The 16,809-nt window shown below is 36.2% G+C and overlaps 1 protein-coding gene across 27 annotated transcripts in view; it reads right to left on the bottom strand.

The window, feature by feature from the left end:
• Positions 1-16,809, bottom strand: part of SOX6 (SRY-box transcription factor 6) — an 833,346-nt gene that overhangs the window by 407,928 nt on the left and 408,609 nt on the right. For all 27 annotated transcript variants that reach the window (XM_059874855.1, XM_059874857.1, XM_059874853.1 and 24 more), the window contains one exon: positions 1,080-1,320. In XM_059874855.1, coding sequence (XP_059730838.1) covers positions 1,080-1,316 — 237 coding nt within the window. In that variant the 5' untranslated portion in view covers positions 1,317-1,320. The remainder of the gene's footprint in view (positions 1-1,079; positions 1,321-16,809) is intronic.

Genomic DNA, 16,809 nt, shown 5'->3' with positions numbered 1-16,809 from the left:
ATTGCATGTATTTGATGCTGTTCTACCTTTAGGGCAAACTCCTGCAGTTTGACTGAATGATACTTAGGAGCTTTGCATGTCCTTTTGAAATTAATATGTGGGCACATAAGTGAGAAAAGCTTTATTATTAATCAAGAATGACTGTTACAAATGATAAATACTTGCATTTCCTTACTGAAGATGTATTCACTCTATGACCTCATTCACATAGATATGTTTGCTTATTATAATTTTTCCATATTAATACACGGCCACACTTTATTGAATCATACCTATTTTGTGTTATTAAGTTCACTATCTTAAACACAGAGAATCAGAGCATAAGATAACCAAATTTTCCTCAAAATTAAACTAAATCCCTCTTGGCAAGTTGATCTAATAATGGACAAAATCTAAACCACAAACCATTTTCCAATTTTCCCACTAACTAGTAGTATATTGGAGAAAGCAATGGCACCCCACTCCAGTACTCTTGCCTGGAAAATCCCATGGACAGAGGAGCCTGGTAGGCTGCAGTCCATGGGGTCGCTGAGTTGGACACGACTGAGCGACTTCACTTTCACTTTTCACTTTCATGCATTGGAGAAGGAAATGGCAACCCACTCCAGTGTTCTCGCCTGGAGAATCCCAGGGACGGAGGAGCCTGGTGGGCTGCTGTCTATGGGGTCGTGCAGAGTCGGACACGACTGAAGCGACTCAACAGCAGCAGCAGCAGTAGTATATTAATAATAGACATGGTGGCTGTTTTCATGTGCTGTGCTGTGCTTAGTCACTCAGTCATGTCCGACTCTTTGTGACCCCATGGACTGTAGCTCACCAGGCTTCTCTTTCCACGGGGATTCTCCAGGCAAGAATACTGGAGTGGATTGCCATGCTCTCATCCAGGGGATCTTCCCAATGCAGGGATTGAACCCAGGTCTCCCACACTGCAGGTGGATTCTTCACCATCTGAGCCACCAAGGCCTGAACACAAATAACTCTAATGCTACAAATTTTGAGCTTTCTCTAAAACACATATTTGTAATGAGCCCATAATAACAGACACATTTAGGGACAGTGGCCAGATTTTAAAAGCTCACCATTCTTTGCTGAGACGACAGAACACTGTCCCAGTCAGCATCCTGTTGAATGGTATTGACAAGTGTTGGTAGCTCCTCAGAGTGAGGTTTGTTGTGCATTATGGGGTGCAGAGGCAGATGGGAGGCCACATGTTGATCACTGCCCTCTTCCTTTTCCCTTGAGGTCAAATCTTGGGTCATTGCTTCCTCTCCATCAGCTGTACAGGCAAATGGAGAGGTGGCTTGCTTGGAAGACATTCTTCTACAAAACAAGGAAACAGCAAGGATTTTTAAAAGGACTGTCAATGACAAAAGAATAAACCATCACTTATATTTGACTAATTCAGAAAAAAAGGAAAGTTCTCTAACTTCAGAAATATTTATGATCTAATCTAAATCACTGAAAAAAGAATTCTTAGCTTATGTTTCACTTTCCTCTTTGCTTTTAACTCAGCAAGCTTCCCAGTAATTGTACATTTTCTTCTTTACCAATCCACAAATGAAATTATTATGGAATGAGTTTTCATAATGTATAGTCTATGTATGTGTGCATTTTTCCTCTCAGTTCTCCCTACTAGATTATTAAGAGTAATTCAGTTGGTGGCTAGCAAAAAAAAAAAAAAAAAAAAGAATAGAAAAAATGAAAAGATAAACAGCAGATGAACCAGTTGGGAGAATGAATTTACAAGCATCCAAATTTCTCTTATGCTTTACATAGAAACAAAGGAAGTCTATGTAAGAAAATATAATCATATAATCAGGAGAGAAAGTAATCTATGATGAAAATCCCAAACAAACTTGGTCCAGATATCTTTAGTTTACACCTTATGTTAATGAGTATTAGGCCTAACACTGACTAGTGTCAATCTGATCTTTTTGTAAAGATCTTCAAGGTGTCTCAATTGCTATAACTAAACTTTTAAGTGACATATTGATTGAGTGGCTGATGGTGCTAGATTATTCTTAAGGCAATTTTGTGACATTTTAATTGAGTACATGAAATAACTATGCCTCTGTTTTATCTTAGAAAGTATATATAAGATTCAAAGCATCTACTATGAACATAGTAAAATGCCCGAGTGTTTACATGCTAAGTCGTTTCAGTCGTGTCTGACTCTGCAACCCCACAGATTGTAGCCCACCAGGCTCCTCTGGCCATGGGATTCTCCAGGCAAGAATACTGGAGTGGATTGCCATGCCCTCCTCCAGGGGATCTGCCCAACCCAGGGATCAAACCCTTGTCTCAGGCATCTTCTGCATTGGCAGGTGGTGTTCTTTACCACTAGCACCATCTGGGAAACCCAGTAAAGTGCTCACTACACATAATATTTTCAAAACTCCAAAAACAATTACTGAACATTCTCTATGTATCTACAAGTAAACATCAGCTACAATCAGCACAAGGTCTTCTTTCTGTACTTTCATATACAATCAGAAAATCATGATTATTAAACAGAATTTCAAACCTTTTAAAACATTTCTTTATCAAGATGATTTTCTTAGCTATTGTACCTAGAAATAAAGTCACTAAAAGTTTATAACTTAAAAGAAGAGGCAACTGAATATTTTTCTAAAACTTTACAATGTTTTTGTTTTATAGCTTATTTAGCTCTAAAATTGCTGTGTAACGAAAGGAGTAAAATCTCCACCTTAATTGCTCTTTAACATTAATTGATTTCATACCATTTTTTAAAAAATGCACAAATCAGTTAACATAGGAAACCACATGAGCATTTTTCAAATTAGCAAATCATTAACTTGCTAGTACTGTTTCTACAGACAAATAAATACTGATTAAAGGGTCTAGAAATCTGAGATTAACAGTTAAATTTACAAATCTGTCACATGCTTTCATGAATATTGCAGTGAAGGAAATATCAAGTGCAAAGAAAAATAATTAAGTTAATTCCAATTTAAACAGTAGTTTTTATGTAGCAGCCCATGTTTCACATAGGATTTAACAGCTAATGCTAAATTTCTCACAATTAATGAGGGGGCTCAGATTTAGTATCCTACAGTGAAAAAAATTAATATAAGATCAGCTAATCTAATTATGCACAGTTCTAAATAAAAGTATTACAGGCTTTTGAAGTGCTTTGAAACATATTAAAATGCTGATACCTACTTTATTAATCATTCTATAAATGGTAAAAAAATAATCTATTAGACTTGATACTAGAAAATAATATGGAGAAAAGAAAGTACAGAAGTATATCTATGTTTTCTTTGAGGAGAAAAAAGTGAAATGTTCTAAAGAGTACTATATCAAAGAATTACTTAAGACTATCCTTGACTAATTTCTTTCAGTACTGACAAATGGAGAAATGTATATAAACTTATAGAAAATGATACCACAGGATGCTTCTTAGTATACAGGAATCATCTAGAACTTATTTCACTAGCCTCATAATCACTATAGTAAAACCAGGCAAATTATAACTGTTCTGCAAGTTTATCAAGAGCTTGCCATTAACAAGAGTGTTTTCACAGTTCAGATAATAACAGTACCAATAATGTAATCATTCACATTAAAGACAAAAGAATGAATTTACTGCTGCTTTTTAAAACAGCTAAATACAATTGAAAGTCATAATCCAAAACTCAGAGTGACTTTAGTTCCCCAACAAACATCCTCTTATTATAAAGTGACTTGGCTCCTTCCAATAGCAATATCTGTGATTGTTGGTTTAGTATAAATTAATCACAACACAAAACCCAAAATGAAAAGTCTCTTAAGAATAATTTCAACTATAAACTGCACCAATGAACAATAGTGCACAATCCTAATTAAACACAACCATGCAGCTGTAAAAATAGACAAAATCTGTCCAAAGCCATGGGTTGAGTTTAAAGGCTGGTTTGTTAGAGTGTTTTCTTAAGGAAGGCTGGGCCCTCAGTCTTAATCAGCCAATAAATTATTTCCTGCAATTACATTAAATAGAAAATTATCTTCAAATGGGGAGTGTTAATTGAAAATCAAAATTCAGAGGGAAGTTTAGAAATTACACGCTGAATACAATTAGTGAGGAAAGGCTTCACCTCTACTTCATCAACAGTCTTCTGGTGATTCCTCCAGTGACCATTCAGGAAAGCTACCAATTTATAACATCACACAATCTGTGTTTTATTTTGCACCTACAAATACAAATGTGTATCAGGGTTGCAAATAAAATATAGGCTGCCAACAAAAAGCAATATTAAATCTGACTGTTCATCCTCAGTTCACAACTTCATTAACGGACAAGGAGGAGAAATGGATAGACCATAATAGTTAACAACCGAGGAAGGCTTACTCAACTTCAAAATCCCTCCCTTTAGGAAAGAAATTAACATTTTTTGTTCCAAGAATACTTTTCCATATCACATTTTATTTAATTTCTTGTGTTTCTGTAGTTCTCAATATGTTGTTAGCAGAGAAAAAAAGGTGACTTGTTCTTTTAGCTAGGTATTGCCTCACTGTAGACATTTCCTTTTGATAAAATTGTTGGGCTTATTTCAGGTTTGTCTTTTACTGATAGTTTTGTTAAAGCTTTTTGTTTTAGATGGTGATTTTGTTGCATTTTTAAAAGGAAAATGTGCACAAATTCTTTTTTAATGAAGTTTATTAAATGTCTTGCTGCTGCTGCTGCTGCTAAGTCGCTTCAGTCGTGTCCGACTCTGTGTGACCCCATAGACGGCAGCCCACCAGGCTCCCCCGTCCCTGGGATTCTCCAGGCGAGAACACTGGAGTGGGTTGCCATTTCCTTCTCCAATGCATGAAAGTGAAAAGTGAAAGTGAAGTCGCTCAGTCATGTCCGACTCTTAGCGACCCCATGGACTGCGGCCTACCAGGCTCCTCCGTCCATGGGATTTTCCAGGCAAGAGTGCTGGAGTGGGGTGCCATTGCCTTCTTTGATTAAATGTCTTAGATTTACTTAAATTAAATGTCTCAGATTCAATTTACTGACTACTTTTGCACAAGTATTTTGTTATAGAATCCTTCAATTTTCTGATTACATTCTCATTTATCTCAGTTCTTTACTTTAGCTTTCCCTTTCACTAGACCAACTAAACTGCATTGAGGAAGCTGCAGAGATATTTACTTTTGGTGATGCCTTCACTATAATCATTGCACCATGGCTACTCTTCTTTAGAAACTCATAGATCAAATATACACTTGCTTTAATGTTTTAAAATATCACATGGGATGCTGATTTTTATTTTTAATCCTCATATCAGTAATTTTCCATTACAAAAACTTCCACCCCCACAGTGTATTAGAATAGTATCTTACTTTAGCTGCTGCCCATGTTACAACTAATGGGCTTCCCTTGTGGCTCAGCTGGTAAAGAATCCGCCTGCAATGCGGGAGATCTGGGTTTGATCCCTGGGTCAGGAAGATCCCCTGGAGAAGGGAAAGGCTACCCACTCCAGTATTCTGGCCTGGAGAATTGTAGGAACTGTATAGCCCACGGGGTCACAAAGAGTCAGGCACGACTGAGTGGCTTTCACTTTCACTTTCATATACAACTAATAAGCAAAAGAATTAAAAGCTTTGTGAAAATGGTCAATTTCTATGTGACTTAACTTTGTTTTATTTTTGCACTATTATAACTTAAAAATCATTCAAATGAATTGTTTTTTTAATTTGTATTAAAAAAAAAAAAACTCCCTAGCTATATACCCCCTGAAAACAGGGGTTTATAATGGAAGTGCTGACACAACCCTAACTAAAGCAGCACAAATGTTGCCGCTATAATACACAAAATCAAGTTCTATTATTCTAAACTATCCTCGCTCATGGGATTTTTCTTTACTGTGCTCCCAGTCAAACTGCTGAAGCATGAAAAATTTAAATGCAATCAAATGCGCCCAATTCTACTTTACTAGAACAAGTGTCTACAGTGGTACAATCTTAAAAGGAGATGCAACAGATTTGTTTGGTGTTTTTTTTAACTGTTTATTTATAATACAGTGCATTGGAGATAAAATAAAAGAGGAAATTACACTCACATGGTACCAGTGTATTGACTACACAGAGTACATTATAATCAGAGAGAAAAACTACATTGTCAACTTATCACATTGGTTAAACAAGATGGTTTTCTGGGGCATAGCTATTATCAAGTAAAATCTCCAAAGAGAATTACATATCTCTGGGACACATAAAACTAAATTCCCATCATGTGTTCCCTGAGTTTGAAATGTCTCTGCCCAGCAGATCAAGTGAATTCCCAGGATGCCAGCCACTGGGAAGAACTTCAGGGCTTAGGACTTCTGAAAATGAGATGGTAGGAGATGAAGTCCCCAGTAATTGATAAAGTTTTCTAGGAAGCCAGTAAGAGTGCTTCTAGGAAGATTATTATTTTATTCCAAAACTCCAGAATAAAATCTGAATGCTTACACCATTATCAACCTACTCAGACAGTAAGTTTATTTTATATTCTTTAATAAGAAATCAAGATTAGCTGGTCCAAGACTGGGTAAAATGGTGAGGACTGGATATCTACACATTAAGTATTCTATCTCAGACAAACCTTACTTTCTAGAACTTTAAATCTTTCTTTTTTGGTAGTGCTATTTTTTAAAGTTATTTTTATGTCTAAAAGTTAGGAATTTTTAGAACAACTTTCTCATAAGGCACAGTCACTTGAAATTGCTTTTTTCTCCCTTTTACCATTGCATGGAAAAAATTCACTTCAATACTATCATTTGGGACTGGCATAATTATCCAAAGAAGCCACTGAATTTATTAGAACAATATTTTAACCTGTTTTTTTTTTAATGTTTTCATTACTTCTAAGGTTATTATCAAATGGCATTCATTTCTTAGGTGTGCTACATTTACTCAAAAGAAGCCCTGTTTTTAACATAAAGCAACATTTTAATAGTTGGTTTATTTAAAGAAAAAATTAAAAATTCAGGCCAACATTCACATTTATTTTTGCAACTCAGCCCCAGGCTACCAAGGTAGACTTATTTCAGTCAGATACTTCACTGTTAATTTAATGCTGCAATTGATTTGATACTGAGAAATAAACAACTAATTTTCCAAAAATATAACACAGTGCCTCTCATTTTAAGGAGTATGAGTAACAGATATGTTTAGCTGCCAAAATGCACAATACCCAGAAACCCCTACAAAAGATGCCAGTCCACCCAGCCTAGAGCAAAGAGTGATTTAAAAATCCTCTTCCTGAACCTCTAATTTCCACCTTTAAGTATTGGGACAGGCTGAGGGAGGGCCCCTTTTCAGACATTAAAATTAAGATAAACCTTTTTAAACTTTTCTCCACCCACCCGCAATTCCCTCATGTAGAGCCTGAGGGTTGTTTTTGATTCTCTGTATTGTTTGATCCAGCACTAACACCTGTCCCTCACTCCACCTCCAAACTTCCCTATGCTTCTGCCAGCTTTTTCTCCCTCTTCCATCTCCTTAATAGCAAATCAGAAAATTCCATGAAGAAGGTTACTGCTTTCAGAGCTACCCTGGAGAGTTATAAACCTATCTTTTAAAGTTTGTAGTGGCTCTTTCAGAATATATATGGTAACATATACAGACAATATCTGCTAGAAGAAAACTCACTAATTTGAGTTAGCTGTCAAATCAGTAGTGATGGGGCAAATGAAAAAGGCTTGAAGCCCTTGAAGTATGCCTAAGAAGGGGCTTAAATTAATGGAGTTTGACTTATCTAAGGCTTCTAATTTTTCACACCAAAGCTCCAAAATTGTCTTCAAAGGCCTTCTGAGGTTCTTACAAAACAGAGACTACCTGGAACAGATTCTTCTCAAGTCATCAAAGTTTGTGTTTCTAGAGTTTATATTTAGCTGACAATATTGCTGTCACTTTATATAGCTTAAGACTGTTCTTTGGACTAGAACTCATATGTCTTGGAATGCTTTGACTCATGAATTGTTTCTCCTGATAATATTACATCACGTAACCACCTCTGTCTAATTGGTTAGTATCTGCTGGAAGAGGCAGGCAACCAGCCTAATGACTGGCCTGCCTGATGGATTGCCTATGGAAAACCTATAATTATTACATGTGTCTCTGAGTATCCAGTTTCTTCCTGGGATCAAAACAACTTGCCTTCATGTAACCTCTATACTTTGTGCTTGATAGAAATAATACTGAATTTTTCTCAAAGCTAATCCACCAATTACTTGTTGAGATCTTTGCTTTGGAAAGCCAGGCCTAGAATACATAAATAAAATCAGTCACCTAACAATAAGAGAAAAACCAAACAATGGCTACTATAAATATACTTACTAAGAGGATTTTAATCACACACAATGATTTTATCCCTCAAATGAAAGACTTCTATTTGGCTTGAGTGAAAGAAAGCTGTCTAAAATAATAGTAAAATGAACTTATTTATATACATTCACTTTGAATCTCCTCTTCACATGAAATGAGAACCATAATTTTTAAAGTAAATACTAAATATGTCTTTGACAGCTTGAAACAAATCCACAAGTATGAAAGCCCAGTTACAGGATATCTTATCCAATTATCAATAAAATTACAAACCAGAACAATAACTTCTCAGAGAGAAAAGGTACGTAGGAAGCTGTCACCTCTATTTTCACTTTTCAGCATTGCCAGAAAAAAGAGAAAAATGAACATTGATACTATGTAGTTTCAAAAAGCGAAGCCTCACAAATGGTATCACTGAGCAAAATTACGTAAGGAAGCTAATCTCTGAGGTTCTCCTTTAGCTAAAGCAAGCCAGCAATTTCTCTCTTTCACGTAATGAAATAAGGTATAAACTTCAGGTTCCTATCAAATAAGAGGAGAAAGACTAGGAAGAAGAGAAAGCAGGAGGGGAACAGGCGAGGGTGGGGAAGGAGAGGAGAAGGGGGAGGGACAAGTGGAAAGGGGAGGAGAGAAACAACAGAGGCTTTGCAGTTCATTTTCAGTTTGTCTACTTAATGAAAACCTCATTGTACAACACTGAAAACCATTTCCAGCAGGCAAAGTATTTCTGATTCAGCAGAGGTTACACAAGCATCAAAGCAGTTAAATATAGGTGCCAAGCCACATTGCCAGGAGCTCTTAGTACTGTGAGTTAGTGTTACCTGACAGCTTAGTGAATATAAAATTACTTGTTTCTCCAATTGAAGACAATCAAATTGTCACCTTCCATTGTAATAATGCACAACTAGTGATCAGCAAAGTGCAAACATAATTACCATGAAGAAAACAAAAAATCAAATCTAAATCTCTCTACAGAGTAAACACATCTATCTGGCTTCCCCCAAAAAGGAGTGCATTTTAATGCTGAATGCTGTGGTGCAATCTGTTATTTAAGAACAAGATTTATTAGTCTTACAGTAAATTAAAATGGAAAACAATAAGAAAGACCAATTAATAAAAAGTGAATACAAATACTAACAAGAGCACTACAACTTTCCAGAGTATAAGGCCTTACATACTGTTATCAGTGCCATCTCTGCTGATAATGTTAAGTTTATATTAGCAGTAGGACCATTATAAAAACTACCCTTTCAGATATTTCTCTCTAGCCCAGAAAGCTTTCAGCAGGTTGAAAAAGACAGGTCTTATTCAAACTTCAAAAGCTTTTGTCTTATTTTTTCCTAAAAATAAAAGTGTTATGCCTTATTATTGTCTTCTAAAGTGATCTGTATTTCCGAGGTCAAAATTTCACCTCACAAAATTGACTTAGTATCTATCTCTATCCAAGTTTACAAAAATAACCAAGCACTGGATACATGTCCACAATTTTTATTTGTGCTGAGACACTCAGCATCTGGAATTCTTATCCAAATTTGGTGGCCAGATTGGCCCACTGTGAAAGTGATTTCAGGAACCCAAAGCTGGGTTAGTATTAAAGCCCTGAAAATTTGACGTTTTTCCTGCATGCTGAAAATTCCTAAGTAATCTATATAAATATAGATGTTGCTCCAGCCAAAGTGCTTTTTTAAAAGATATTACTAAAGTGATTTTATATCTAACTCAAAGTTTAAAGCACTCAGATTTACATTATTCTTTCCAATACGACAGAAACTATCTTTCCATTTCAGAACACTCTTAACAGGAGTTTTCTTCCTCATCAATAATGTCCTTCTTTGCATTAAAATGTGTTCATCATTGCTAATTATTAGAAAAAAATGTGTATCAAAACTACAATGAGGTATCACCTCACACTGGTCAGAATAGTCATTGTTGAAAAGTCTACAAATAATAAATCCTGGAGAAGGTGTGGAGAAAAGGTGAGAACGTAAATTGATGCAGCCACTATAGAGAACAGTATAGAGGTTCCTTAAAAAACTAAAACTAGACCTACCATATGATCCAGAAATCCCATTCCTGAACCAGAAAAGACAAAAACTTTAATTCAAAAAGATACATGCACCTCAATGTTCATTGCAGCACTGCATATAATAGTCAAGACATTAATGCAACCTAAATGTCGATCAACAGAAGAATAGATAAGATGTGGTACATACATACAATGGAATATTACTCAGCCATAAAAAGTGAAATAATGCCATTTGCAGCAACATAAAGTAGACCTAGAGATAATCATACTAAGTGAAGTAAGTCAGCAGAGAAAGGCAAATATCATATTATATCACTTATATGTCAAATCTTAAAACACAACACAAATGAACTTATTTACAAAACAGAAATAGATTCACAGACATAGAAAACAAACTTACAGCTGCCAAAGGGGAAACAAAGAAGGGATAAATTAGGAGTTTGGGATTAGCATACACATAGTACTATACATAAACTAGATAAACAAGGACCTACTGTATAGCGCAGAGAATTATATTCAATATCTTGTAATAACCAATAAGGGAAAATAATTCAAAAAGAATACACACACACATATAGACATATATGTGTGTATATATATACATATATATGCATCACTTTGCAGTATACCTGAAACTAGCACAACATTGTAAATCAATTCTATACTTCAATAAGAAAGAATGTCCTCCTTTTTATCAGAAAAGTATATTTTATATATAATGTCTGATATTTCCAGTCTTGCTTTTGCTGACTGTATAGAGCTTCAGCCTTTCAGAAAACTAAGATCATGACATCTGGTCCCATCACTTCATGGCAAACAGATGGGGAAATAGTGGAAATAGTGACAAACTTTATTTCTGGAGGCTCCAAAATCACTGCAGCTGGTGACTGCAGCCATGAAGTTAAAAGACTCCTTGGAAGAAAAGTTACGACCAACCTAGATAGCATATTAAAAAGCAGAGACATTACTTTGCTAACAAAGGTCCATCTAGTCAAGGCTATGGTTTTTCCAGTAGTCATGTATGGATGTGAGACTTGGACTATAAACAAAGCTGAGTGCTGAAGAATTGATGCTTTTGAACTGTGGTGTTGGAGAAGACTTTTGAGAGTCCCTTGGACTGCAAGGAGATCCAACCAGTCCATCCTAAAGGAAATCACTCCTGAATATTCATTGGAAGGACTGATGTTGTAGCTGAAACTCCAATACTTTGGCCTCCAGATGTGAAGAACTGACTCATTTGAAAAGACCCTGATGCTGGGAAAGATTGAAGGTAGGAGGAGAAGGGGATGACAGAGGATGAGATGGTTGGGAGTTGGTCATGGACAGGGAGGCCTAGTGTGCTGCAGTCCACAGGGTCGCAAAGAGTCGGACATGACTGAGCAACTGAACTGAACTGAATTGAACTGATATTCCCTTTTTACCTGATACTTCTGTTCTAAATAATCTCAGGTATAATCCTCTAAATCAAAAATGGATCAAGTAAAGGAGAAGGGGAAGTACACCAAAGAGTGGAAGTGTAATGAATTAGGGACCGTCAACAACATATGATTCCCTGAGCTTGAATCTCAGCATTTAAATTCAGATAATTACAGATCATTTCTTAGAAGGATACTTTCATCCTTTATAAACCTGAAATGGCCACCATTCCTCTGTTTTATTAGTAAAGAGTGGAGAAGGGTGATATGACGGTACTGGGTTGACTTAATGGCAAAATTAAAAGCAGAATACAGATAGAAGAAATAGGAGAAAGGGAAAGTCCAAAGTCCAGTTACAAGTTTTATTATGATCAGAAATAAATTTCATATCATTAAGAGAAATCTGAATGTGAGAAATAAGATTGTTCTAAAAGGAAAGATCTTTTTCCTTCATCTTGCCAAAAAGCTCTTTTCCCAAAGGGTCTTAACTTATAATCTTGACACAATAAAAACCTCTCTGCAAAGAGGGTGGCAGGAGGTGGTAGTGGGTCATGTGGTTCAGTCAGTGTTTTTCAACTTCAGTGATGAGTAATATATTCCTAAAATTATGATCCTACAGAATATCCCTCACAATATAATAATAATAAAAAGTGTCCACAAAAAGAAGACAAATCTGTTGTCAGAGAATGTCTTTTAGACCCATGGGGACAAATGCTTATATAAATGTAACCAAAAGCTTAAGATAAATGGAAGAAAACAGAAAACATTAAAAGATTTCATTTTATTTTTTTAGGTTTATTCTATATGTTCCACGAGCACAGGGGTGATGACTACCTTGTTTAGTAATGGATCCCCAGTGCTCAGTATATTGTACAACACACTGCAGATAAATGGTAATATTGGGGAGGAAAGAGTGAGGGGAAATTAAGGATGGAGAGATGAGAAAATAGTTTTTTTTTTAATTAAGGTACCTCTATAATCACAGAAAATGCCACTCACATGTTAAGGCTGCCAACCCATATATTCTTTCTCTATATCCTTTTTATCAAACATCTTATCCTTGATATCTAAATTATTATTTTTATATCTATATTCCCAACAGTGAACTCTCTCTCATCTCCCTGAAATACAACAATCCTCAAATGACTTCTAGAAAAGTATATCAAGATTATGCCAAGATGTACTTGCTATGTCATATTCAACAGAACTTGAAATTAGATTCATAGGGGATTTCCCTGGTGATCAACGGTTAAGAATCTGCCTGCCAGATGCAGGGACATGGGTTCGATCCCAGGTTCAGGAAAATTCTACATGTTGCAAGGCCACTAAGCCCGTGTACTATATCTACTGAAAGCTGCTCACCCTAGAGTCTGTGCTCTGCAACAAGAGAAGCCACCAACCACAGTGAGAAGCCTGTGCATCACGACTAGAGAGTAGCCCACCTCGGTCTGACACAGAGAATATTCATGTGTAGCAACAATGACCCAGTACAGTCAAAATAACAAATAAATAATTTTTTAAAAATTAGATTCATTCTTTTCCTCAACACCCTCCCTCATTCATTCACACCCAGGGAAGCATAGTGCTCAGAATCATCCAAGTTCAAAACATGGACACGAAATCTATCTCCTCTTTCTATCCTTGCTTATCACTGCCAGCCTGTCATTAAGCTCCATCAACTCTTAATAATGTTTCTCATGCTCATACCTTCTTACCATACCCATGATCACCTTCATACAGGGCTTTATTACACTTCATACCTTGACTCTTACAACAGACTGTAAACTGATATCCTTAATTTCAGTATCTCCACCTCCAAATCAGTCTTGCTGCCACCCCCAGTATTAAGCCATTCCCTTGATCAAAAAAAATCAGTGGCTCTCCTTTGATGACAGAAAAAGTCCAAACTCCTGACTCTGGCATTCAAGGCCCTCCATCCAGACCCAATCAGTCTTTCTAAGCTTATCTTCTAGTAGTCTACACTTTAACCTTCTTTGATACACTCAGACTTCACTTAATTGCTACCTCCCAGCCTTTGCTTTGCCTGTCCTTTCCCTATTTCCTCAGCCTTCCTTTCTTATCACTAGGAAACTAACTGAGCCTATTCCAGGTAACTAAATCCACCCATCTTCTAATCACTTCTATAAATACCCTGAAATTTTATTTTTTATACAACACATTCAACACAATGCATACTATCTTAAACAATCTTTTTAAAATATATACTATAATTATATTTTTATGCATTAGTTGCTCAGTCATGTCCGATTCTTTGCAACCCATGGACTGCAGCTCGCCAGGCTCCTCTATCCATGGAATTCTCCAGGCACGAATATTGGAGTGGGTAGCCCTTCCCTTATCCAGGGGATCCTTCTGACCCAGGGATTCAAACCAGGTCTCCTGCATCATAGGTAGATTGTTTACCACCTGAGCCAGTAATCCCAATCAGATTACAAACTTTTCCAGGGAAAGAACAAAATACTAGACTTCTCTGTATTCCCATAGCACCTAGTACATATTTTACACAAAGAAAACACTCCATAAATATTTGCCTAATTATATAAATTTTATTAAATGAACTGGTGGAAATAAATTTAGGGTATTCATTTAGTTGGAGGCTTTAAAGTAAAACTTCCAGATCTCTGCACATAACTTGGTTCTTCAGGGCTGTCTCCTCTTCCCTCACCCCCTGGTCAATTAAATTCATTTTATACTTCAAAAGTTCTACATATTCTGTGGGAAAACAAATCATCAATCTGTTGTTTAAAACATTCAAAAAGATGGATAGATGGACAGACAGATGAACAGCTATGGATGGATGGATAGATGATGAAGAGATGATTGAAAAGATACACAAATAGTATTTGCTAGATGTTTAGAAAGTATCAGTTCCTTTTGCTGAGCACTGTTACATATCTTATCTCACTTAGCCCTCAAAACAATTATAATTAGGTAACGCACATTATCCCTGTTCTACAGAAAAGGAAACCAAGGCATGAAAATGTTTATTTAAAAAATATTAAAACTTGCCTAAGGTCACACCTAGTAAATACAGAAGGCAGAATTTAAACTCAAGTGATCTAAATCCAGGGAATATGCTACTAGAATTAAAGGTAACTGATAATAAATCTAACTTAAATGAATTAACTATTTTCAATTATCTGAATTTTGACTAGTTCATATACTTCCTATAGAACTTTATTTTTAATATTCAAATTCGATATTCTAGATATTTATTTAATCCAAGCATGATCAAAGAATTTTCTGTCTTTCCTTTTCCCCTTTTTCCTTCCTTTCTACTTCTAGGATTCAAGGTACTCAATTACTGATTGACAACTATAAAAGGAGAGAGGAGAGCAGAAAGGAGAGCAGGTAACCTTCTAACCAATCCATTTGACTCTTTGACAGTGAAATTGATTACAGAAGTAGTCAAAGCTATTGGAATACAAATCTTAAAGATTCACGGTCATCTTCATACAGTAAATCTTATAATAAATATTTGTTGGTTATTAACGATCTATGCTTCCCCTGAAAGATCATGGTCCTGACAACTGTGGTGTTAAAGAAGACTTGAGAGTCCTTTGGATCGCAATGAGATCAAACCAGTCAATCCTGAAGGAAATCAATCCAGATTATTCACTGGAAGGACAGATGCTGAAGCTGAAGCTCCAACATTTTGGCCACCTGATGCGAAGAGCTGACTCATTAGAAAAGACTCTGATGCTGGGAAAGATTGAAGGCAGGAGGAGAAGGAGATGACAGAGGACGAGATGGTTGGATAGCATCACTGACTCAGTGGACGTGAGTTTGAGCAAGCTCCAGGAGATGGTGAAGGACAGGGAAGCCAGGAGTGCTACAGTCCATGGGTTCACAAAGAGTCGGACACAACTGAGTGACTGAACAACAAAATGCTTGCCCTGGCGTGATTTTTCTGATTAACCTAGATGAACAGCATTTAACTATATTCTAATACAGACAGTTGTGAGATAAAATAAGGATGTCAATTCCCATTCATTTCAAAGGTCCAGGTAAGTATGAGACCTAATTTCTACCTTACAGGTCTTACCAGAAAAGCCATACCAGAAGCATCATATACAACTGGAGCTATTTCACTGCAAAAGTAGGTGTTAAGGATAGCCTCGAGGGAAAATTAGAAGTACTTAAGTGGTATACATTTTAATACATCACCCATCTAGAATTCATTGTAGGAATGCAGAGTTAATTTAGATATTCTCTTAAAATCTGACAACCATATAACATTACATACATCCTAACTTCTGGCAGGGCAGGCCAGAAGAATTTCATACACAAGGGCATTCATTTTTATAAATTATAACTGTGAAAGTTGAAGAAAGGTTTTCACTACTAACCCAAATTTCCACATTTTTAATATACACCTCCAAGTCTGGTTTCACATATAAAGTACTGCTATCTTGTATTTTTCCCTCACTACCTCCGCCACCTTTCCCTACTCCTTATAGTTATTTGCTTCAAGTTTCACACTTGCACTTGCTGGTAACATATTACCATAAACCATTCCAGGAGAATATTAGAATCCAATGTTTCCATGAATCACTGCACAGAATTATTTGCATTATCATTATAGAAGACATGTATGACTACTGACTGTCTTGCACACTAAGGGGTTCTTTACCAAGTACCTATATGCACACCTATCAAGCCACTGAGGTTCTAGTTTTCCCAAGCTTTGCTATGAGAAAAAAAACTACACTATTTATCCAGTTTTGTTTCTTCTTCTCACATAAGCACCACCTCACAATCTCCCAAAATAGAAACATTTTAATATGCCTTGTCTATGTGTTTTTTTCAATTTCTTCAAAAGTAAATCTTTTGTTTGCATCCATCCAGTGCCTAGACCTAGAAAACTGCTACCAGTCTTAACATAATCTACTGCCAGAAGGAAAAATGTGGATTCATAAAAAGATTTAGAGTAGGGATTTAAATCCCGGACCTCTCATTTACTAGATCTGTGAACTTGACAAGTTACTTAACTCTCTGAGGCGCCTTGTCCCCATCTGCAAAATTAGAAACAACACATCTTCCTGAAGA

The sequence above is a fragment of the Bos taurus genome, chromosome 15, assembly GCF_002263795.3.
Source record: "Bos taurus isolate L1 Dominette 01449 registration number 42190680 breed Hereford chromosome 15, ARS-UCD2.0, whole genome shotgun sequence".
NCBI classification, from domain to species: domain Eukaryota; kingdom Metazoa; phylum Chordata; class Mammalia; order Artiodactyla; family Bovidae; genus Bos; species Bos taurus.
This window is presented reverse-complemented; position numbering and strand designations above follow the sequence as displayed.